The sequence below is a fragment of the Anser cygnoides genome, chromosome 8 (genome assembly GCF_040182565.1).
Source record: "Anser cygnoides isolate HZ-2024a breed goose chromosome 8, Taihu_goose_T2T_genome, whole genome shotgun sequence".
Classification (NCBI taxonomy): Eukaryota; Metazoa; Chordata; class Aves; order Anseriformes; family Anatidae; genus Anser; species Anser cygnoides.
The window spans coordinates 11,056,958-11,082,627 of record NC_089880.1 but is presented as its reverse complement, the minus strand read 5'-3'; the positions used below and the strand labels follow the sequence as shown (position 1 = coordinate 11,082,627).

At 40.3% G+C, this 25,670-nt stretch overlaps 1 protein-coding gene across 1 annotated transcript in view; it reads right to left on the bottom strand.

Annotated features, from left to right (window-relative positions):
- KIFAP3 (kinesin associated protein 3) overlaps window positions 1-25,670 on the bottom strand; it is a 67,383-nt gene that overhangs the window by 3,012 nt on the left and 38,701 nt on the right. The window contains exons 18-19 of the mRNA XM_048080194.2: window positions 19,509-19,698; window positions 15,165-15,264 (exon numbers count right to left, since the gene is read on the bottom strand). Coding sequence (XP_047936151.1) covers window positions 15,165-15,264; window positions 19,509-19,698 — 290 coding nt within the window. The remainder of the gene's footprint in view (window positions 1-15,164; window positions 15,265-19,508; window positions 19,699-25,670) is intronic.

Below are 25,670 nucleotides of genomic sequence, written 5' to 3'. Positions count from 1 at the left end.
TGTTTGATTGTTTGGGCTGGCAAACAGCACAAAGCTTGTCCTCTCGGTGGAAGGAAAGGCTATTGAACCTCAAGAGGTAACAGGGGTAGGGCAACAAAACAGCAAACACGCATCTGCAGACTGAAGTCTGGCTTACTCATGAGGCTGGCAAGCCAAGTGCAATGACTCTGCAAGCCTAACCTACAGAGGTGGAGACGGGTTTAAAAACTGAGTCCTGCTGAATCCTTGCCACTCCTGCCAAGAACAGCAAAAAGGGTACAGCCAGGAAAGATGGTAGATTTCAGCTGTAAACACTCCTGGGCTAATGATTGGCCTAAGATGGTGATCTGTGCCATGTGCTCTTAGATTTATACCAGCAATCAACTTCAAAATTTGCTCCTAGGTAAAGCATGTTGTCGGTTTTATTTATACAGCATCTACACGGAAACTGTGCTCAACAGAGCATCAGCCTGTCCTCCCAGAAAGTGAGGGGCACAGTTAGGCCATCAAGGCAACTGTATGCATCCCCAAATAGTTATTTTCCTACCTTTAGGCAGCCTGGTTCAGCTGGACACCTAACAGAAACGCATGCAATCCTTGTTGTATAATGGGTACAGATCATGTAGTATCACAACCACCTCTCAGATAAACGAACTGCACAGCTGCCCTACCCTGCAAGTTATTTAAGGCAGCTTTGCCTCACAAAATCGCACGCGTGTGCACAGATCGGAGCTTGCTAACCATGCAGTCAAAGCACAACTGCTTTCTTGTGCACGTTTACCACCACGCCTGGAGCTCATGGAGTTAAACAGTGAACAGCGCAGCTAATTACTATGTAATGCTAACCTCAGTTGCTGGTTCATTTTGAGACCCTTTAAAATATGAACTGTGTATTTTACCCCTATGCACTCTCTTAATGATTTGTTTTTTTTAGACTGAAATCACTTCCAGCCATCAGTTATACTCGCGGTCTCTACACATGCACTTCTCCAAGCACAAATATTTCTTTTTCCTATTGGTCTGCCAGCCCCTGTCAGAGCAAATTTCACTTTAAACTAAATGCTATGATACTTAAAACCTCTTGGATTACTCGGGCTGCTAGTGTGATCTATGACCTTCCCCAAATGACAGCTGAACTTTCCAATTTGCTTGTACTGCTGGGGAGCTGAAGAACACATGCTGAAGAGGAAAGCGTTCCTGATGGGCATGAGTACGGAGAGATTTCTTAACAGCTCTGCTTATTGATACTTCACTCGGATTCATAACATCCAAATTAATGTGCCCGTCTCAGATCCTAGGTGCCCTGACATCATTTAAAACAAAGTCCAACCGATCACAGGAAATGCCAGCCAGCATCCCACTGTGTCCACAAAATACTTTCCTTAACTCCCTCCTGAACGCAGAGCCTCAGACAGGCTTTGTGGCACGTCTGGAAGACTTGGCTGCCTCAGACGGGGCACGCTCTGCCAGCAGCCCACTGCTGGGGTCCCCACGCAGGTTTCTGTGCTGCTCGTGAGCTCATGGTGCAGGCAGGGGGGCTCCTGAGGCTGGTCTGCACTGTGACAGCACCTGGGTGCAGGCTGACCACAGAGCAAAGCTGTTTTCTGTGAGTTTTTGTGATGCGATCGACACCTAAGCCTGTCCACGCTAGCATTCACACTGTTAGCAGTGCTAGCGTTGACAAGCTGCTCTGAAATGGGGACTAATTCCTCTGGCAGAAGCACGGCCTCAGAAAGGCAAATCCCGGGTCACTCGGGAAATTCTTGCTTGAAGCCAAGCCCTTGGAGTCCAACTGGAAACCCACAGGTAGGATGCACAGATCTTGGAGCAATCCCAGAAAGAAAAACTGCTTGGGAAGGAGGCAGGGAGCAGTACAGCAAAAAAATCATACCATAAAGAAAAGGTGGTGGCTGCCTCAGCAGGTAAAGTTGGCTCAGAAACAGAGCCTTGATGTTCAAGGGTGCAATAACAGTTTAGGAACTTACACTTTAGGTCCTACATCTCATCCTTTTCAGTTTCATGGTTAGTTTCATGGTTAGGTTACACCCTGAAATCAACAGCCACTGAAAATGAAATCCAAGACAAACCTTACGTGAAGCACATACAGCTTCCCCCAGAGCTACATTTTCAGCTGCATCTTTTCTCATCCTAAACCTGCTCTGAAGCAGACCTCTCTCCTTATTCTGCATCAGCAAGGCTCACGTCTGACAGGCTATCCACCACTCAATAAGGATACAAGTTTTATAGTTTTATTTTACAATAAAAGCATATTTTACTGTAAAATACATAAGTTTATAATTCACTGGGTACTCTGACCTTGATAAGACCAAGCAAACACAACTTACACAGCTCTCAGCAGCCCTACCAACTCCTCAGGAAGGAATCACACCGTTCTCCATGTGTTTAAATGAAGAGCTGAGGGGGGTTTATTTGCAGGCCTAAATATGCAGCCCGCGTTTACACACACGGCACCTTTTCTTGCTCCCACTGATCACACTTCTGGCTTCACACAACCCCTGCTGAGTAAGAGAAAGGTGCAGTGCATCCCTGAAGTCCTCACATTTCCCTTTGTGAGCCTACTAGCGTGCGACAGCACTGTTGGTAACTTATGGCACAGTTACCATCCTGTATTCGCATATAAACGCTCATGCCATAAACCCATCAGCTCTAATGCTGTATCAAGTTCCTATATATAACAGACAGGAACACTCCAGGCTGTATTTTCCCCCTCAGGAGGTACCAAAGCCACAGGAATGGCACATCAGTCTCTAGTCTCAAGACAAGCACAGCATTATAACCGGCACAGCTGAGATGCAGGTTATAGATTGTAACGCTCGCCAACAAGAGCAAAGTCTGTAGGTTTTCCTTTCCTCTCTGAGGCTTTTTTCCCCCTCAAGAGTTGATGAAAGGTGCCAGACTGTAGGCCTGAGACATTTGTGGTGCAGGGCAGTATAATCACGTACGGGATGCAGCAGAGGCTGCAGTCCTCCCAGGCAGATCAGGAGACCTGTTGCAAACGCTGCAGCTCCCTCTCTCCACCGCTTTCCTGTGTGCACAGACCGGGTCAGGGAAAGGCAGGAGGACATCCAGGCCTTGTCCCATCGCACCGTTAGGATTCAGGGTGGCGTGCACCCAGCCAAAGGAGGTAGGAAACATTTTTGAATTCTACAGCAAAACAGAAACCTCTAATTTCTTAAGTTATTTCAGGTAACAAATATTTAAGGTGGTGGAAGCTAATCCTCTGCAGGTACAGCTAACCCAACTTTAACAAAGGCTCAAAGTCTGGGAAACCAAGGGCTCTCTGGCCTTTCTACTGATACCTGCCACCAACTAACTCTTCATAAATTATTTTCATAATAAACATCATGAAACAGTGGAAGTCATCAGAAAATGGCATACAGCTTTTGCCTTTGCTTAGAGTCTAGCAATTGAGAAGATGATCCTGTTTACTTCTCTGTGCCAGCTGCTACTTTAGTTTTGCATTGCTAGCCATAATTTTTCCTGTCCTTCAGAGTAAGAAGGCAAACCATTGGTTAGAGAGAAACAGCATACAACTGAGAAGCCTTAAAAAACTCAACACATTTCTTTATATAAATGTTCTGTAACCATAGATTCTCCCACTACTGGTAATGACGTTAAACTATAAACCACAGGCCTCTTAAATTCTGTCTCTTACAGCCCCACTTTCTCCCCTATCTGGGAAGCTTTTTTCCCCATACTTTCTATCCCTCAGGCTCAAGTGGGAGGGGAGCTTTGGGTCAGGGACTCTGCCTTTGCATACTGCATGGTGCATACTGCACCAAGCCTGCCTCTACGTTAGCATTTAATATTAATCTACTTTTAAGAGTAATACTGTATTTGCTCAAAAGATAAGAAATGTCAGAACGAACCCAGGCGATGTTATTTTAGCTCCCTTATGCACGATGATACAGCTTTTATGGATATGATCATGTCTCCCCTTCCATGTGATCCAGCTTTCTTCAGTGCACTTAATGACTTAAAGTTTCCAGTTGTTTCTGGACTGGGTGCCCAGTTGTATCTCAGCACAATACCGCTGTTTCTGCCATTTAATTATAAACAAATGCAGATCTGACAATTGTGGATATGAGAGCACTGCATCTTCTGTGTCAGGCTCCAGCTACGCATCAAGCAACAAGCATGCCAAAACTCACTGGTGGGAAGGCAGCATTTAAAAAACATATTTCCCAACTGAAGGGTAAGAAAGCACTGAGTTGAAAACAAATGACCTTGCTCAGCCAAATTCAGTCAGAACCTTGCTTGAAAGCCACGGAGCTTGCCATCTCAGCTCTGTGAAAGCAGCCCGGGACTCGGGCTCAGTTTCTTGCTCTGTCAGTTACCTGCTGTGTGATCCCAGGCAAGTTGCTCTTTTTCTCCATGACCTCAGTTTCCCAGATACAGTATTCACAGAAAACAAAACCAAACACTGAAGACACCAAATGATCAATTACAGTAATTAGAAGACTCAGATTAGACCAACAGAAAAGAATCAGAAGCCTTCATCTACAACACCCCTCAAAAAGAAAAAAAAGACTTTCTCAACTGCTAGGAAAGCAACCAATCCAGATTACAGCCAGCAGGCAAACTAGCAACTCGGTTGTTTCATGCAACTCTCCTGTTTCTTTGAAAGGCATCAGAATAACTTCACTAGCATTCCCTCGCCCGACTCACAGCTCCACCACACGGTAGGGGAATTTCTCAGCCATTCTGCACAGGATTTGTTAAAAGGTCAAGTGCACAGTCAGAGCTGGAATGGAAACCAAGAGTTCTGACTTTCCATTATAAGCCTGACAGAAACATCCCCTATGCTCTTGGCTCAACAACTGGCCAAACCTGCTGATTAGATACATCCATTTCTAAAAAATTAATTAAAAACTGCAACATAAAAAAAGGCCCTGAAAGGCAGGCAATAAAAAAAAATAATCAAGGAAGATGTCTTTTCCTCCCCCTCTTCTTGGGCAGACTAAAGTATTTGTGTCAACACCATAAATTGAAGAGCACATTGCCTTCACCTTAACCTAGTAATAAGTTTGGCTTGGGGCTGTTTCAAACATCTCTTTTACTGAGCTCTGGTGATGTCAGTATTATGCTTTGTACAGCAGCTTCAGCCAACAGCCAGAGCAGTATAAGATCCTGAAGAGGCAACCCCGCAGAGGTGACTTGTCACTGACTGTATCAGCTCAGGATCTGATCCACATCTTCCACAGGCTTCTGCCCAGCCTTCCTGTTTCCAGACGGGAAGTGTTTCTTGCTTCTTGTGCTAGGTTACAGATCAGGGTCACTATGAAAATGCACTCCCAGATAAGCAGTCGAAGCAGAAATGCAAGTTTTCAGTGCCTTGGACTGAAGCACTCCTAGCTGAACAATTGTTCCTTTAAATATTTATACAAGCTCCTCAAGTCCAAGCACTGCCACTCAGCTCTGTGCTTCAGTACAAATGGGGAAAAAAGTTTCCCCTTGTGCACAAATACCCAGAGCCGTGCCAACAGGTTACTGGCTGATAGTCGTGCTGCCTCCAGGCTCAGCACCAAGAACCAGGCAACTCGACAGGGAGGATAATCCAGATGCTGCAGGGAAGGAGGGAAGAGTCAAAAAACTCTGCTCTGCCTTGGTTTACAGCTGCAGCCAATAAAAGCTTTCAAAGTCTCTTCTGAAAGTTAACATTACTAGGGGATTTGCAGTGTTCACTAGAGCGCACACAGCAAACGCAATGGGAGCATTATTACCGATAAACAAACATTAAATATTTTTGCCACCATAGAGGATTATCCAGATTTCAACCCGTTTATTTATCAACGCAGGGCCCTAGTGAAGTCTTGTCAAAATCCATCCCAGACCAGTGATCGTTTTAGTGTAAATCAAGAAGGAAGTAAATCTAAGCGCCTCTTACCACTTTTCTTTGCTCTACCATTAGATACACTAGGGAACATGCCAGATACAAATACAGATGTTGAATATTTTCTTGGAGATCTACATCTTTCAGTAACATTATTATGCAAAAATTTCAACTTTAATTAAATGGAAGGAAAATAAAATGTTTCTAGGCTAAAAGTTGGGCAGGGAGTCTTGGAAAAAACAACAAAACTTAAAAAGCTCAAAACCCAGAAGGCAAATAAACTCTCTAAACTTGTATACTTTTTTTTTTCCTTAAGTCTCATGGTTAAAAATAATTTTTTTTAGTTTTCCAGAGGGAGAGAGGGGTAGTTGTCATCATACATGCATGACTGAGGCTGATAAAGACAGATTCCGTGTCAAATTTTATAATCAACGCAATTTCAACTATTTGGCAAAAGAAATTAATCTGATATGTTCAATTGTTTTTTAATACTAGAGACTTGCTTGCAGCACATGTTCATTTCAGATAATAACGATCAGAAATATCCCACTGATATATGGGACTTGAGAACTACTCATTGTATGTTTAATTTTGAATCCTGTGAGCATGCTTATACGTAGCATACAAAATACCCTTCACTTTATTACAGTTTTAAATCTTTCTTCCAGGTCTGGCCTTGCAACCACTTGCCTTGATAAAATAGGTCACTTGAAAAAGGAAAGCTCAATAAAATGAATTACAAAAACAACAAGATTAAACTGATTGTGCTGTTTTTGTACAGTGCAGCTGAATTCTGCAAATATGCTGCTGGCTGTGGTTTGGCATTTAACAGCATGCGATCAGTGAGAAGGAGGAAATTTTATTCTCATTAACTGTTGCAGATTTACTGCAGTGAAAAAGGGCTATGTAACCTGAGAAGTGACAGAATGGAAAGATCAAAGCAGCAGTCTGGAAACTAAATAAACCTTCTGGCTACTTCCTGCAAGGAAAATTCACTCTGGCAATGTAAAACAGAGTCCAGTTAAAAACTACTCTCAGTTTTATGAGCTGTCACAGCAGCTTGAGTGGTTTGGACCAGTCAAGTTTAGAACATTATATTTCCTTGTTTTTGTCTCAGATACTTCTGTAAGCAGTTTTATAGTTTTTTTCTTTTTTTTTTCATTTTAAAGAGAAAAATAAAATTCTTTTCTTTTGGTTGAAATCGAGAAGGTCACAGCTAAACTCATTAAAAACAGGCAGGTCTTCATTTGCACATTCCATTCCCATTTACTACGTTTTAATATTTTACTTTGAGATTTATAAGCAATGTACATTTGCTTTAATAACTCTTCCGCGTTCTGTTCACTTATTGTTTAATATAAGTGCAAATCAGTTTACAGAGCCCAGATGGCTTGTAACCAGGGAGCCAGTCTATTCCTAGTAGCACATCTGGAGGGACTAAGAGCAGCAGACAGAACGTGGGAATTAATTAATGTTACATTTCAAAAGAGACAGACCCAGGTTTGGGGGATTTTTTGGTAGGACATTCCAAAGGACTTGAGCTAACTGCTGCAGCATTTTGGCATTCTTTTCAAATTCTTAATAGCCACCTAGACCATGTCGGTTAAATGAGGCCAACTGCAGGTGGAATATAATAAAATCAAAAGCAGCCCAAAAATGTGAAAGACGAGTGCAAGTGAAAGAGGCCCTAGTATCCTATATTCCAAAAAAGCTGAAGTGCATTAAAACCTCAATGCTAACTCTTCCCAAATGACATCTGCACCTTGCCAAAAAAACTTACACCTTCAAAATATTCCCAAGCAAGCTATTTCATCTATTAGCATACTAGTGTGATTGTTCAGAGCAATTAAACAGCTCTTACAGTAAATTAAACGAGTGCAACATGATCCTCCATGATCAGGGACCACACACCTTGGCGAGGTGGTGTGGTCTGGTCAACAGGGCACAGAGAGCAGCCAGGAGAGCACTGCTCTGCTGAAGGCTCTGGCACCTGGCAGAGACAAAACTTCTCGCCTTTGGTTCCCTGCCCACCTCAACTATCCTTGCTCTTTGGGGTAGGGACCATGCGTTGTGCTGTGGATACCAGCTGCGTGTTGGGGGACACAAAGAGCCGTTAGGAAGCTTCTCCTCATGTAATCTAAGATGAGAGCAATGACACATAAGCAACCATGCACATTAAGAAGTTGCTGTATGAAGGATACTGTTTATGAAGACCATTGTCCTTATTTCGGTGCAGTATGCGCAGACCTCCAAGCTCTGGGAAAATCTGATGCACATGGGTCAGGAAAAAAGTCTTTTTCCCTTGAAGAATCAAACCCTGGTCTTCAAAATTGCTACAATAACTGTCCACCGCATAAGAGCATAATTTGATTCAATACATATTGGTCAGACCTATACTGGATTACAACACGATCAGGTTGCAGTACTTAACTTCTATAAAAATGGCTTTGAAACAACGGTACGAAAAAACTAGTAAAATGACAGCTAGGAGGGAATATGACCACTATGGCCACACCAGGGAAAGGAATGAGGTAACTATAGTTTAATGGTACAGAAACAAATTATTATAAACTGGACACCAAAAAATTGAAACTTGCATTCAAAAGCTTAGTGATAAAGTGTTCACGTTCTGAAAGCACTGCTCTCACATTTACGTGCCAAAGGGAAACAAATACGTACATACAGTGGATTTTGACATTCAGGCCATGATCCAAGACCTGCAGAAATCAAGCTAAGTCTTTCCATTTACCTGTCCTAGACTGTAATCAGAAGCTCCAAAAGACAGCAGGTCCTGCTTCCTTACTACTATCTTTTAGATGCAAGATGTTCATTCCACACATATGTAGGACCTGAACAGACACTGTTTGATGAACAAAAAGAAATGGCTAAGCTTACCTGCCTTTTGCACATGAATAGCCACTAAATGCTGCACTGTCCACCTAAGATGTGTGCTTTATTATGTCAAGCCTTATCAAGCAGCATCAGAAATTTAGTGAAAACCTCCTGGCCAAGCTGAGTTTAACTTCTTAAAAACTAAACGTGCAGGCAGTTAGAACAACAGACTATGATAAAAAAGATATGACTGCTACCACTAACAACATTTTTGTGGGATAAAGAAAACCAACAAAAAAAACCTTATTTGTCTCCAGAAACTTCATTGGTTCTGGGCCTCTCTTTAAGGCCTTTTCAAATTCATTTCAGTGGGATTTACAATTTGCTAATACTGATGTGTGATAAACTAATAAAAACTTGCCTACAAGGTTATAGGCCCAATTTACCAGTAAAACCTAATTCAATTCTCTTAGGAAATGCAAATTAAATAGTGTCCAAATGGTAGAAGCTGAGAAATGGTAGAAGCTGAGTACAACTCTGTACTGCAGAGGAAAAACCATTTTACCTTTTCTTTTCCCCCCTTTTAAAATAAATTTTAAGTATGGAAAAGAAAAAGCAATACACAAAACCAAGTGATATCACTATGGTAAAGTGTTTTGAAGTAGAACCATATTGCAATAATAATTTACATTATACCAGCTTTTATTTCCGTCAATTAAAAGATTTTATACTTACTATATGCCCATCTCTGATCACACCTCTAAGACAGGAAAACATCACTACCTCTACTCAGATGTTGAAGAAATGTGACTACTGTCATTTCTCCTCTAGCACAGACTCCACATCAGAACTTTTTTTTTTTTTTTAAATCTTAATTTATATTTCTAAGACCTGTGAAACAAAGCTTCTTCTGCCACTGATGGCTGTAAAGGGTTGCATGAAGCAGCTCACTTTTACTGTCAACTCATGCACCAGTTTTTCACCTTCAGAGATAACCTGCAAGATGGCAATTAACTGCTGAAAGGCTGGGAAGGGATAGCTCAAACTTCTAAACAAACCTTTCTGAAAACTGGTGTTTCAAAAGAAAGATACAATGGATGAGAAATACTCCCACAGCAGGGTCCCTCCACTCCTCCAGTCTTTTCCTTAGGAAGAAGTTCTTTATATCAGAAACATCTCATAGGGTTTAGAAACTAAACAAGGAAAAGAAATGAAATCCTAACCTCAGTGCTTGAGAAGGACAACATCGGACTGCTTTGTGAAGATGAGGATCTATATGGAAGATAGCTGTAAGTGCTGATGTAGGAAACAAATTACAGATACAACCAATTAAAAACATTTTGATAAACATTCAGAGTGTTTATTTGCCAGCACATGATGCAGTTCCTGCACCCGACCCGAACAGGAGCTACTCAGCTGTGACACATGACTGAGAGCTTGCACCACACTGCAGAAGTTAATAGGAACAGAAGGCTACAGCTCTAGGTCCTTCCCTCAATAAAGTTCACGTCTGATTTTCATCAGGGTACCCAAGCAAAAAAAGCCCAGGGATATGACTACACTTGCCATTCAATACGGGCTTTCAGCACATGCAAACATTACAAGTGGGTAGTTTGGCTAGAGATGACTTAAGCTACAGTAACAATCTTCTCTGTGCTCCACTAGCACCTACGGCCATTCAGTCACTGAAGCCCACAAGACCAGTTTCTGCCAACCCAAGACACAAAACCTAGCTTATGTATGCCCATACTTCCCAACAGACACAGCTTAAAGGCAGCACAGAGCAGCCTGCAGGGTCCTGGCTCCACATCCTGAACTCACAAAATATCACAATGTCCTACCATGGTAAAAAGAGGAGAAAGAGCTACAGATTTAGGTCATGAAACCAGGCAAGAGAAAAGATGTTCCATCAAGGAGTGAGACAGTCACCCCATAAAAAACAATTGTTTGACATGCCAAACCTCACTGTTTCCTGGGAAGAAACTTCCATCAAATCTCTGTGGAGAGGACATGTGAGTACACACGCTGGGAACTGCACACAGAAACACCTTGTCTCTGTGAAAACGAAGACCGTGCAATGGCAGCTCTGCTCCATTTTATAATCGGGTTAAAAGATTCTGCACTGGAGAAAGCTTCCTCTGAAAGAAAAAAGTTTGGGCTACCTCCAGCACTCCTATTAATCTTTCTAAAGCTACAGACAAGACAGAATTTGGGAACTCTGATGAAGCTATTTACAACAAATTGCCTTTCACATGTAAAACTTTCTACCATTATCTAGTTATAGCTGGGAAAGGTTAAAAAGTTTCTTCCCAAAAGGGAAAGAAAAAATACTGTGGAAATCTCCATTATAAGATATTTAGCCATCACTATGATGCCTGTGTCTTAAGAAAATAATCTCTAGAAGGTGATTAAAATTTGATAAATGACCATAGATTCTTGAAGATGTCTTTCAGCTGGTTTTTCTCCCTTGCAGCTCAGACACTAAGCTGTCATCACTTTAGCCAAAAGGTGAGGGATTTTTTGTTTGCTACACTCGTAAAACTTTCACTCTATATTAAGAGTTATCAGAACCAGGAGCACTGAATACAGATTTTTAATAACAGATGAAAAATTCAAATCTCTGCCTAATGCCCATCTGCTTCTGAAAGACAGTATGACAATTCAAAGCTGGTAATCTAATCACAAAAGTCTTTTCCTAGCCAATGAAACAACCTGGATACAAGCTGTCAAAACAACCTTCTCAGCCATTTATTTTGCGCAGAATGGAAAACATACCTTATGATCTGCTTACATTCTGCTCCAAGGTTTTAAGAAAAACAAGAGAGGCTATTTATGTATTTTATCAGTATTTCTACATGTGTTATATTCTGAAATAATTCTACAGACATCTTACACAACAGCACAACTCTATTAAAAATATAGTTCAGAAATAACAGCTTTAATCTAAAGCTGTGAAACCCCACAAGCTATATGACCAGAAACAAAACAACTTTATTTCTAACAATGTCTTGGGTACCTAAAATGAGGGTGGCAATATTATAAAATGCCAGCTTTCCAGGTTTTTGCTGATGTGCTGCTTCTCCTTTATGCTGACAAATACTGGAAACATCCATTATCCCTGCTTGCCATTGTGAAATGGCCAGAAAAGCACGCAAGCAAATTTACATACTAAATTCAGGGCTAGATACTCTTACAATTCTCTTCAACGTTGTTCTGTACTGTAGGAGTTCATCATCTAGGGCAGCATTCTCTGACAGTAGTTAGTACTGTCTGTTTTAAAGGGCATTCTAAGGAACCCTATAAAGGGAAGGACATGCCTTTGAAAAATCCAACCCTTATGATATTCCACCTAGTTTGACAAATCTGTATGTGTTCTTACTGCTAACAGAATTATTTCATGCTTCCCTGTTGAAAAAAACAATGGAAATAAAACCGTGTTCTAGCTTAGTGAGTCCAGGTACATACAAATATTTAAAAAAACAAAAACTCCTACTTCACTCTCGACTTCAAAAAAAGACTTTCCTACTCACATAAGACTGTGCAGCATGTCTGGTCCAACACGTGTGTCTTGTGACTCCTAGGACAGGGACTCCACAGCAGATTGCAGTGGTAGCCCTGCTGGGTTACAGGGAAGTCAATAATTTCATTGATTACACACCTGGATATATCTGCTGCTCCAATCCCCCTCAATTTTCTTGAATGTAACTCAGTGGAACAGAAAAGGCAATCCCTGGACCACTGCTAGAACTAACATCCTACAACCAAGGCGGCACATGGTTTTCACTATCTGCTCCATGCAATATAACTGGTCTAAGTCTGATATAAGGCAGCTGGTGTGGGCTGAGTTCCCTTCTACAGGTGTTATTAAACACTGCTCATGGTGAAAGCCTTTCAGGCAACTTGAGTTTGGTTACAGTCATGGAAAAGTCTCCTAGACCCCTTTCTTTGGCTCCAAAAAATGAGGTTGGTGATCAGACACACTAAAATCTTAGTAATGCCTCCCTTTATAAACACAGTGGGGACATCAGCACTAGTTCAATACCAGCTCAGCTTCTCAATGAGATTCAGGCACTAAAAAGGTCAGTCTTGCTGGCTGACCTGTAAGTACATCTATGCAGGCTCTCCTGAAGGTAAGGGGAAGCCCCGATTTAGTCTGAGCATGCTGCAAGGATAGGAAATAACCTCAGAGAAATTAAACAGCTGACATAGCCTAACTTTTCCTCCTAGGACTGCAGAAAGGAGAAGAAAGGATTATTCAAAGTTGAGTAGAAAGAAACCTGCTCATGGTTGTCACCTACCTCAAATTTCACAGGGTGGTCTTAAATAATGGAAAAGACTCACTCCGTTCCCAACTCACTGCACTGCTTAGCAAACAACCATTTCTATTACAGAATAATAAAGCCTAATATAAAAGGCCAAGACCAGAAGACAGACACAACAACTAAATGCATAATAAAAAGCGTAACAAATGAAAAGACTGAAAAACATGCATCTACTCATTTTAAAGTCATCCCTCCTCAAACTCACAAAAAAGATCTTAGTATTAACTGACTTGTTAGTTGTCTATGCAAATCATAACAGCTTTCTTTTGAAAAGTTTCTGAAAACATATCCAAATATTAATAAAATGAACCATTTTTATAACAAAAATCTTGATTTATTAAAAGCTGGAACTGGTTAAAAATAAATCCTTGACATAAGGTTCTTGTTAGCTTTAAACTGTAAGCATAAAAATACCCTCGAATTATGTTTTGGTATGGATGAAATGTACTCTATATAACACATAAAAAGAGCCTTGACTTGCTGCTATTATTTTTAATTAGGGTCCCTAGCACGTATGGTTTTACCTTCCAACACCAATTGAAATTTGGGAAAAGGGAGGGTCTGACTCTTCAAACTCATGGGACTGGCAATTCCATGCCTCATGCCTGGAGCAATAATGCATTTTACATTAGCTCTAAGCATCAGGAAATCCTGGCTTCTGGCGCCAAGAAGTTCAAAACGATAATGACACACATCTGAAAAGTAGGATTCGCCATCCGACTGCCAGTATCTATTCTATCAAACAATTCAGTCCTCCTATGTTACAAATAGGACAGAACATTTGCAGCAGTCCATACTGTTTCCAATTAGACTGTGTCTGGACTGCAGATAAATCCATGAAGCAGTCATACAAAAAAAAGCCTACCGAGAAAACAGAATCGTAACGAGAAATCTGAATATTTACAGAGGCTATCAACAAAGGGCAATTACAAAGTTTGTAGTTAGACAAATTGCAGTTTGTCTGTCCTCTTTTTTAAGGTGGGCCTCCAAAATGCCTGGAGACATCACAAGGAAATCCTACGAATGTTTATTTTAATTAAGGATACACCAGGTGCATTTTGCTACTCATTTTACTTGGAAGACAATCAGATCAAAACACAGCTTATTAACGTAGCTCCCTGATACAGGCTTGAAATATGAGACCAAGCGATCTACTTTAACTTTTACCCATGGACACTCAAGATTTTTTCCAGCTGAAAACTTTCTGGAAAGCCAAGAAGATTGTGACTAGGGCTATCTTAGTTTATTGGAAAGAAAGGAGGCTACAAACTTCCCTCTTCATCTTTTTTCTTTTTCCTCTTCTTCCACAGGGCCATAAAGACTGTTGGGACTACATAGCCATACAGTTTCTGGTTAATACAGAAACCTGTCATCTCCTGGGTTGTGTGTCTATGTTAATGTTGAAGACTGTGAGCCACACAGAACAACTCCAAGAGCAGCAGATGGCTCGTACTTCCCTCAGTTTCTCGATCGCCAGCATGCCCTGAGATGAAGGCTGCACATGTGGAAGAGATCAGATGACGTGGTACATACCAGTCCATCTCTAATCCTTTTGCTAAAATATTAATCATAGTTTTCATAAGTAAGTTAACAATGTCGCTCTTACTAGAAGTTTAGCCAAAACATTACCTGGCAAGCGACTCTTCTTAGACTTCATGCCAGTATCCCCTTCCCAAACACAAGCTCCACACAAAGGGTTGCACAGTGATCTGAACTTGATCCTCTGAGTATAAACACTTTTTTTTCCCTTCTCAAGGTAACACATCTTAGTTCTGTTTTTTTTTTTTTCTCCCAGATCTGAGAATTTTAGTCAATTTTTTATTATATATGCTGCCACTATTACACCCTTGCTATATTGCCTGAATGTTAATTCAGCTTTCTGGTGCATCATGAGTACAATAAACAAACAAGTAACCTTCCACTACCCCTTAAAAACTACAAGAAGCCAAAGTAAGAAACTTTTTTGCTCCAGCTATGCATACTGTGAATTGGTCATACCTACAAATGGTGACTAAAGTTGTAAGTGTTGCAAAAATGTTATTACTTAGGAAGGAAACCAATATTTTAGACAACATTGGTTGGTATAGATGGTACAGACTGACTGTAGCATGGTCTCTAACTCAGAATATTCTATGATTCCATGGTTGTATGGAATTGCTTCACAAACAGCAATTTACCTGCCGGAGAAGGGATGCTGCCCAACAAGGTCTCCGTTTTGAAGATGATAATCACTGAAGAAATCTGGACTCACTGCTCCATCAGGGGCTATTAGGCCATCTGTAAAAACAAGAAAGATACAGAGACTGTAAAAGAAGGGCATGATTTCGGGGCAGGCGGCCACTAATTTGTGCTGTTTTTTCTCAAATTCATTAGCAACTTGGATTATTTCTGGGAGGAATATCAAGCAACAATAATACTGAAAAGGAGCAACTTCAGCTACAACAGAACTTTCACTGGGATTCCATCTAGTCTACTGCCCTGAGATAAGCTACACCTAAGAAAATTTCTTACCTCTTCATCTTAAGGCCTGGAGATACTAGATCAAGAACCATATTGTCTGCCACATCATGAAAGGGAACACAGAGGAAAAAGTAATGACAAGGATCAAACATGGATCTAGCCCAGCAGCATAAAAGTAGAAAAGCAACAAAGGTCTTAATTTTTCAAGAGACTGCCTCTTACCACTATCTCTTAAAACTGGTTAAGGAAAAGAAATAGGAAAGCATCTTGGAAACAATTTCATGTTCCCTATTTCAATGTCTTCTTGCTATTCCCTAAAAGGGTGGTCTTTTCACACAACAAACTCACAAGAAGACAGATTACTGCTTTCTTTTGCTTCATTTATATTAAAGCACCGGCATTTGAAGAGGCAAACATCTGTAAAGCCAGTAGTATTCTTTAAAGGCTTCATAGTCTCTGCTTGCTTTATAAAGAGAAGGAAATCAAGGGCTAACATCTTCCCTCTGTTACATCAGTGTAAATCCAGAGTGTCTTTGAAGTGAAGTTGAAGTGAAGTCAGTGAACTGACCCCAGCTGAGTGAGAGCTCAGCTTAACTCTTTCCTGATCCTATTCCCCAAACTCATTTCTTGTTAATAATAAGGGCACAGTTAAAACCCAATAATTAATATGAGGCTCTAATTAGGTAAACACTATTTAAATAGACCCTATCTCACTTCATCTCCGTTACTGTATGAAAATGACCCCAGACTTGCAGTGCAGAAAGCATCCCAATAAAAACAGGACAGAAACAGGTACATTCTAACGGGTACTTTAATGGTTTTACAGAGGATAGAGAGATTCCTAATGACTAGGAAGTTACAAATGCCATTCCACTTTGAAGAAAGAGAGATAAGATCCAGGGAATCACAGGCCACTTAGCTTAACCTCTGTGGTTTCAAATCTACTAAAACTGCCTGTGCAGGAAGCAGTGGAAAGTTACTTACAGACACAAGGGCTTAAAGATGACGACTCAGGCATTCAAACAAATCTCCATGTGCTTTATGAATTTACCTGATGGTTTTTTGAAGATAATATAGTGACAAATGATAAAAGGAATAGAATTGACACATCTAGATTTCTAACAGACATTTGATGAGGTGCTACAGAGATTCGTTTAGAAGATAATGCCTCATGGGAAAGTGACTGAATACAATGCAACAGATTGCAAATGAAAAATGCTAGCCATGATCAGACTACTTTTTAGCAGCATAAAGACAGCTGTAACATGGCTATATTCTAATTGCATGCATGTGTATACAGTATGTGAAAGAGTACTACTTGACAAGCAAACATGCTGGCACAGATCCGTATTACTGCTTTTTAGTGTGTTCAGATAGACGTGAGTGCACACGGATGTAAGATGACCAAATAGCAGGGAGGAAAGTTGAAATAGTTCTTAACACTTCTGTGAAGTTTTCCTATTCTTGTATTGTTCAAAAAAAAAAAAAAGAAGAAGGGACATTAGCATTTCTGCACCTACATTTGAGATGAAAACCAATAAAACTAAGGGACTTTGTATTTTAAACAGGTTGGCTTAAAACTTCTTTGAAAGCAGAGACACTTAAAAATAACATCTCACTATCTTTCTACCAATGAAGGCGGCATTACATTTTCACTCTGAGGCCGGAGCTGCTGCTGCTTAAAGTGTCTTCAATCAGGAGTGCTAACATTCAAACCATAGCACTCAGTTACGGCTCACAGGAATTTATATGAAAATGAAAGCACATGGATATCATCAGCTGCATATAATACAATTACAGTTAAAAGGACATCTGTTGTTATGTACATTTCAACATAAATTAGGGTTTTGTACTTTCAAAGCAAAGACGACACTGAGCTGAAGGTAACTTCAGAAATTCTATCAAGTTTTTGGTGCAGGTTTAGATCTCTTTGTAAGAGATATTGGTATACCTTTGCAACAGGAACTCATCTTGCCAGCAGGAGACTTGAGAATTGTTATAGCTCAGGTGGGGATTTGTACCATGCGTGAGCCAGCAGTGCAGGCTGTTTCTAAAACCACTGCACCAAAACACAAACATTTAATTTCTGACTGCAAAAAGATCTTTATTTTTGTTATTTTTGACCAAGTAATGCCATGCTGTTCAGAAACCCAAATGCCTACTCCAGTTGGTACAATAATCCATAGCCTTTAAAAAGGAATACTATGCACCCCCCCCCCCCAGTCATATCTCAAATCTATAAATCTAGCAGAGTCCCGAAGCACACCATGACTGGTGCTTGCTGGAAGGAACTTGAGAAGTGAATCTGTATCTTAAATACAATCAGTTACTCTTATACATTTGAAAACAAAATCACTTTTCAAACATCTGCAGAACATATCATTGGAAATCTGCCTCTCCTTCCTAGTCAAATATCAATTCCAACACAAAAATCTTTGTTGAAATAACATTAAGCCAATAACATGAATGGTTAAAAACCAGGAAATTCAGTATTACTGGTGACACTCCATCTCTAGCTCATGTTGTTGGGAAGAGAAGTGGTCCCGTGAAATAAGCAAAGGTTTAAGACTTATAAAAGGAGGGCTGCAACAGGCATGCTGTCATGTCTTTAATGCAGGAAGCCTGAAATAGACTTGATGTAATCAGAGACCCTGATACTGTACTACACACAGCTTACACTGCTAACCTTGAAGGACCAGTGCAGAAAAAAAAAGTGCTGCAGGATTCAAAAGGGAAAAAACATACCACTGAAAGGGCAAGTTGCTATGGCTGACATATGTAACCACGAAATGAGTAAGAATCCTTAAGTTCTGTTATACTTTGAGAATGAATTTTGAAATTCTGCTGAGGTCTTGCACATTTCTTTTCTCACAGCAACTACGAAGCAAGCTTACAGGTTTCAGTGGTTTTGTTTTTCTTATTACTATCCCTGCAAATTCGCCCAGAGTCAGAGTTTTGTGACTCATGCTTCGTAGCAAAGGACTGGACACTTACATGGAAAAAGAATAGAAAAAGACTCAATCCCAGCAATTAGAAGAAACACACGCACACAGAGTCATCCAGGGGTTTAAAAAGGATATAAAACCCACAAGTTTGAGAGCATAAGCCAACTCCTAGTTATTAAAGGTTATGAAGACTTTTATCCAGTGCGCACATTATTTCATGAGTATCTCCTGCAGGGCTTTTTGAACCTCTCTCTGAAACGGGTGGCAAGAGAGAATACTAGATTAGATACATCAGTGTCTTAATCCGGTATAGCAACGTTTAATGTTCTTACTAACTACAAATCTTTACAGAAGGAGAGAGCAAGCAAGCAGATTTCACAAGAAAACCCCTAGAACCATGCCACTATGCACTATTAATAAGAGTAAACAAAATTATGAGAATTTTTTTTCCCTTTATAAAATCTACAAGGGTTAATCTCCAATAAAATTAAGAGGAGGTATGTTCTTAAGTTTCTAATCAACTTCTTCAGATTATCAAGTAATAAGGCTTTTTCATACGATGATCTTGAAAACAATAGAAATTCACATGCTTCCCTAGATATACAACAGCAATATTATACAAACAATGATTCACAGCATGATTGCCACTGCTAAGGAACATACACATTTAATGTGGCTCAAGTCAAGTCTTGCATTAAGTTCTGCAAAAACAAATCTGCTACAGAAGTAACACACAAGACAGCAAAATTCAGCATCAAATCCCATAGCTGTACTGCTCTGTGAATTTAACGGGGATAAGAATGGGTTTGTGTTTGGCTAAGCAAACAAGCTACGGACAGAAGAGGCAGCTGTGAAGGAACAAGGCTGGACCACCTTTATTTAGTTCTGTAATCATGTTCTGATTACTCTGATTAGCTAAGGTAGATCTGTTGGCATTTCTAAAGACCTGTCACACTTTGTAAATTCATGGATATACAGTACTCAGTCCTTCATTAACATCCTAACAAGGGCAAACACACCCCTGACTAGTATTCATCAATGCTGCTGACACACAGTGGCAACAAATACAAATGGAGTAGCAATCCCCGTGCTGAATATTAATGCATGCTGCCTTACCTGCATTGTAGTAGAGGTCAGGTCTTTCCAGAATATCCCCTTCATGGATGTAGGGCTCAATACGATCGTCCCCGTACAGATACTGCTCACTGTCATCCATCTGCCGACTCTCCACCATCTCCAGCCACTGAGAGTTGTGCCATCGAAATTTCTCACTCTGGATTTTTTTAGCCCATTCCTCATCATATTCCTGTTTAACAAAATCATCACACAAGATTTTAGGATGAAGTATAGACAAAGACCTGTTTGGTTTAACAAGAACTTAACATCAGCAGAAGATCCAAGTTTCAGTGCTCAGTGACTTAAATCCTCTATTAAGCCTACAGAATACTTTGAGCAAAAAAAGGGTAATGTTTTTGCAAACTCTATGCATTATTCTGTTTTTGTACATGCAACACCAGTACAATATTCCCTTTATGGTTTTTAACTTTACACTGTTCAGAAAAACCTCCTGCTATAAGCAAAGGAGTTCCATCACCGCAGCCTCCTCACTTGGAGGATCAAGAAGAGCCAATTACTGCCAATTTTTAGGGGGACTTCAGTAACTAAATACTAACACTGACCAAATACACAGTATGATCTCCTGAGACAAGCATTCACTATGACAATTAGTTACTAGAAAACACAACAAAAAAGGCTGTGATAAAACCAGTAGGTCTTTATTTTATTTGAAGAGCTCCAGTAAAACAGGATTTAATTTCCAACTTCTTGTCAAATTTCGTAATAGCTTACTATTTCTAATATTGAACACCCACAAAAATAGCACACAACATTCATTAAGAGGTTATGGGAACCAAAGACAAAGCTAAAGCTGGAGAAGAACTTCTCCAGAGTGCTGAGGGAAACAGGATATAAGTACAGGCCACTGCGGAAAGAAAAGGCAGGCATGAAATTTCAGTCTGGATTACAGCCCGACTGCACTCTAATAACATGATATTGAGTATAAAGGCGTACCAGAAGGAAATGACATAGCCAATGGTCACTGTGCAATCAGCTGTTTAGAAGGCTCCTCTAAGCAGACCAGACTGTATGGGCTGTTGATTACTACTGAGCCATCACAGACCTCATAGTACTCAGATTTTCAATATGACTGGAAAAGTAGGGCACAGCTAACTATAGGAACTCATGAACATATGAAAATTGCAGATGTTATCAATTTGGAAAGATCGACAAATAATGCACAATGGCTATTACTTTTTTAATCAAAGGACCGTGACCAAGAGCAACATTCATAACCAAAAAGTGGTTCCTATTTGTGGGAAGAAATATCCCTATGAACCAAGTCCCAGTGTATCTACTTCACTGTCTTCTAACCTAACTAGGAAGGAAACAAAACTGAAAATCATATGTTAACCATCTTGAGAGTTAAGAAATGATCTAGACAGACTTTCCTTGGAGATCTAGCTGGAGAAGTTTAAGGTTTTTAAAATCCACTTTACTTAAGCCCAGAAGGGGAGGAAGAGTGTTCACACAATTAGTGACAATGTCTTGGCTGCTGAAGTGGTAATTTCTTAAACTGCTCCAGCTAGACATGCAAAAGCTGATCTGTCTACAACTTGAGGTCAAAAACCAACAGTGAAGACAGAATAAGTTGGTGTAGTAGCTCAGGTTAAAACTCCGAAACCCCTGTGGCTAAACTTGAGCTTTGAACTTAATAGTGAAGCTACCTTGTCTTCACCGCTGTTAACCTGACATAGGTAACGTTCCCTATCCTTTGCCTTTTCCACGTTTCTGACTGTTTGATAATGCAAAAACCAGCTGGTTCAGTCATTCTGGCAGAGGATTCTCTGGCATTGCCAACGAGTCTATCTGGAGCCTCCAAGATTTCATGGGGAATCACGTAGCATTGCACAACCACAAACCGTTATTCTATGGCAGCGGGTTTTTAAACTGTTTTACTCGGAGGAATGGCAAGGTTGTTTCTCTTGGCTTAAAGCAGAATGTAAACTCCTTTTTGATGGGAGATCCATGCAAGCACCTGCAAGTGTGGGGCTCTGATCAGTCTGGGGCATTATTGTGAATTTCTCAGATTCCACCCCTGACCAGCAGCAATTACGAGACGCTTCTAACTCCCTTCTGCACCATTCTGGCACACAAGCGGTTCTGTTCGACACCTAGTGTCTTGCACATCTTCTGTGCACAGAGCAAGCATCATCTGCAGGATCTATAAAGGTTCCCAGTCCCTGCTGGCCTCTAGCAAAACTCCAAGTTCCTGTCAACCATATAGTAATGCAGCACCCTTAGGGAGGAAGACTAACAAGCCAACCCTACACCTTATACTGTTAGGAAAAAACTCCTCAAGAAAAAAAGAACTCCCTCAAATTGAAAGGAAAGGCTAGAAGTTACAGTACAAAACAGTCCCCTTGGAAAGGCAGGCCCATCATTTAGATTTATAAAATAACCCCCAAAAAAATGAAAAGGGCAGGAGTTTCAATGATGATATCTGACTAGCATCTTGGAAACATCTACTTTGCTGCATCTGCCAGAGCTAAAGTGTGGGCTATCAACCCTCAGCAGTCGTGAATTGCTCACAGGCTTTAAAGAAACACCTTGTAACTGCCAGAGATCAGACTGGAGCCTTAAGAAAACTATTCCCAGAAATCATGATTGCAAAGCAGTGGGGGAAATAAACAAACTTAACAAACAGCAAATTAGACAAATCTGTGGGAAAGCTGAATTCCTTTCACATTACCTTGTTTACTTTTAAAAGTTCCCAAAAGAAGAAAAAGCCAGTAGCTAAATCCCTCATTCATATTTATCATAAGTGCACTTTGAAAACATGTCAACCTTCCCGAAGTTACAACCTCAAATGAATCCCACTTGCCCAACATCACTGTCTGAACTGGCTGGACATTTGCCACAAACAGACATGAACTTATTATTCTTCAATCCTTCAAAAATTAGTTAGCATTTCTCAGACCCTAACTATTTTTTCCTTGCTTGTTCTTCTTTAGACAGCAACAAGAGAGCAGAGAACTTCTACGTATTTGATGTTTCCCATTTGATATTAAGAGGCTCCAAACGCTCAGGTATTTCACCTCAATTATTTATCTAAGTTCTCGGAAGACAGAAAAAGCAACTGACTGGCAAATTACTAGTTACGAGACTGAATATAGTTTCACACTACCTATAAATCACAAGTTATCAAACTGTTTGTCTATTTTATTAAGTTTTTAACTTGCATTTCACTATGAATGAGCAATAAAAACAAAGATGTGACCACACCAGAATCAGATCAACGATCAGTTATGTCAAGAGTTTCATTCTGGCAGCAATCCTAGAGAAGGATGATTTGCAGTAATCTAGAACAATTTACATAACCTCAGCACAGAAAAGTTCATTTAAGTACTGCGAGATCAAGGGTATGTCTGTAGATTTTCCATAGAAATGTGCAGAAACACCACTGGGCAAGTGATTAATGGAATAACATCAGAATGGAAGAAAAGCTGTAAATGCAGGACTACAGCCAAAAGGCACAAAGAAACCAAATTAAAGAAACCAAATTAAAGAAATGTAGGGCAAAATGATTCCCTAAAACAGTGAGTTTTCCGATAACCATATATACAGCTATAAAAAGCTTTTTTTTTTTTTTTAAATATGAAATTCACCTTCTTTAAACTAAGGAATTCCTGCAAAAATGAAACCAGGAAACTAAATATCACAGAGACACAAACACAGGTTTGTGCCCTCCAGCATTTTTAAATGTTAGTCCACGGGAAAAGCAGTGGATGGAATGTGCCTATTCTCCACTCCACAACCACCCCCCTCCTCAAATACAGCATGGCCAGTAACATAAAAGGAGGAATCCTGAACATTGATTTTATTCTCTTTGGAGCTCCCTGACATCACTGTTTTTAACATTCGGTTTCCATAAATCCTAAAGTGTCATAGAAGATGTATGGTTCGACTCTGCGAGGAATGTGCCATCCTTTTTGAAGTTCTACTTCCAACTTTGTTTACTACTGAACCATTGAAACATTATGAAGCGTTAACTGGCCTATTATCAGAGCGTGTCTGTTCCCTATCAGGGGTCCCCTTTGTCACTGGCTTCCGTCACACCTTGTATCTGATTAACACACTATAGGATAACATAGAGCTACACAGATCTGCTTTGTGTTCTCTCACAGCTGATGAAAAACAGATTTTTCCTTTTCACTTTAATGTGGTTGCCCTTTAATTGGGTCTGTAATAGGGTTCATTTGATGCGATTCCTCATACTAAACTAAAACTGCTATACAGTAAGTTGAATGCTCATTATGTTTAAGGCCATAGCTGGTAAAGTGATATGTTATATTCTTCATTATTTAACCATCCCTAAAATACACAGTTTACATGAAAGGTTAAATTAAACATTTTTTACTTAAAGAAAGATTTATCTTGTCTAGCTAGCCAAAAGTTAGGCGTGTAATTTGAACTATGTGCCTCTATAAACCACGGATAGAAACAGATGTTATGGATCACCTTCTGCAGGTGTCTATGACACCTACCTTGGGGTAAGTAGCACCAGAGGACAATTCATTCACAGGTCAAAAAAAAAATCCTTCCGCCACTTACACCCACAAAACTCAGTCACTTCTCTGCAAACGGGCTCATCACTAAATATATTCTGATGGGAAACTAGTAGAAACCTATGACATGACATTAATAGCAAGGTAGAAAAAAGAACAAATATTCATGTCCCCTAAATTAAGGTGCCTACGCAAAAAGCACACTTTCCACAGGGCCCCTATATTGTCAATAGTTGAAGAGATATTTTTTTTCCTTAGAAAAATTTAAGGTCTCTCATTGGCCAGTTGTTATGGAAGTAACAGAGACCACTGGTTTGGCTGACCTTCCTAGTTTTTCTACTCCAAAGAGCAAGCACCAATGCTAAATGGTAACCCGTCCAGAATAGGTTCATGTGAAGACAGAATCAGCGCCCACCTGCCCTATCCAATGCCCCTTGTAGTGTGGCTGTTCTTCTAGTCCAGGCAGAGCCTTTCCTGCTGGATGCACACCCTTTGCCACAAAAAGGTACCAGCATCAAAGTGGACTGATTTCATATTTCACAACACAGGAGCTGATCAGTGAAAACACACGTCAACAGTTCAGCCTGCAGCCCCACACCCTAGCTGTTTTCTGCATTCAGGATTGTTAGAAGGTAACAGGGGAACAAGACATCACAGACGTAGGGAGTCTCAACAAAGGTAGAACCTCTTTTCCTGGAGTGAGTATAGCACTCTTCATGGATGGAGGACACCAAGTGGAGTCAAAGGTTATCTATTTTCAGAGCACACTGACATAAAGCCCACACCAAATCCCTGTGGTCTGCTCTTCCTTGATTTTGAGAGCTGGTCAACATCTTGCACACCTGGCCCCAAATCCCTCAGAGCACTGAGGGTTCACAGCACATTCCTAATTCTTACGTGAACTTCCAGCATTCCCAACATGGAGGATTTGTGTTGGGCACTTGGCTAATACAGAAAGATGCAAGCCATTCATCAACACAGCCTTCCGTACGAAAAAGGTTATTTGGCTTTCATTACAAATACTTGGGGAAAACAATAAGGGCTAGAAAATACACCTTAAGCATGAGGTCCTTCCTAAATCACGTGGACAGTGCTGTAGCTATCATTTTTGTTTCTGAAAAAAGCACAATGGTCCACTATAGATCATATGGGAAACAAGATGGTGCAGTGGACCTGGATTAAAAGCTGTAAAAAAAAAAAAAAAGACAACAGAATAGGAAAATGGGGAAAAATTGGGGAGTGAAAAGCGTCATTAGACCAAAGTCTAATAGATCTGGTTATCCTTTGGAAAAAAAACGAGAGAAAAAACATTTAACAGCAATGAGGGAGAGCTAGGAACAGAGGATGAGAACGATGAGACACTAATAATTCCCTCAGCTCTTGATAATATTGTCTGAAGTGAACAGAATAAAACCTTCCTAAGCTGACGTTTCTTTCACAAGCATCAAGAGCAGATGGCCAGGCTACTGAACCAAAGGAAAACGGAACTTCATTTGCCTGAGAATCCTAAACCAAGTGTTGATTCCAGGCTTTCAGCTGAGCCATGGGACCTGTCCAGCTTTAGGTGTACAAATACACTAAACTAGCTGCTTGGTGTTAAGACTCAGCACATGAAACAAAACTGAAGCTCTCCTAAATTATCAACACAGACAAA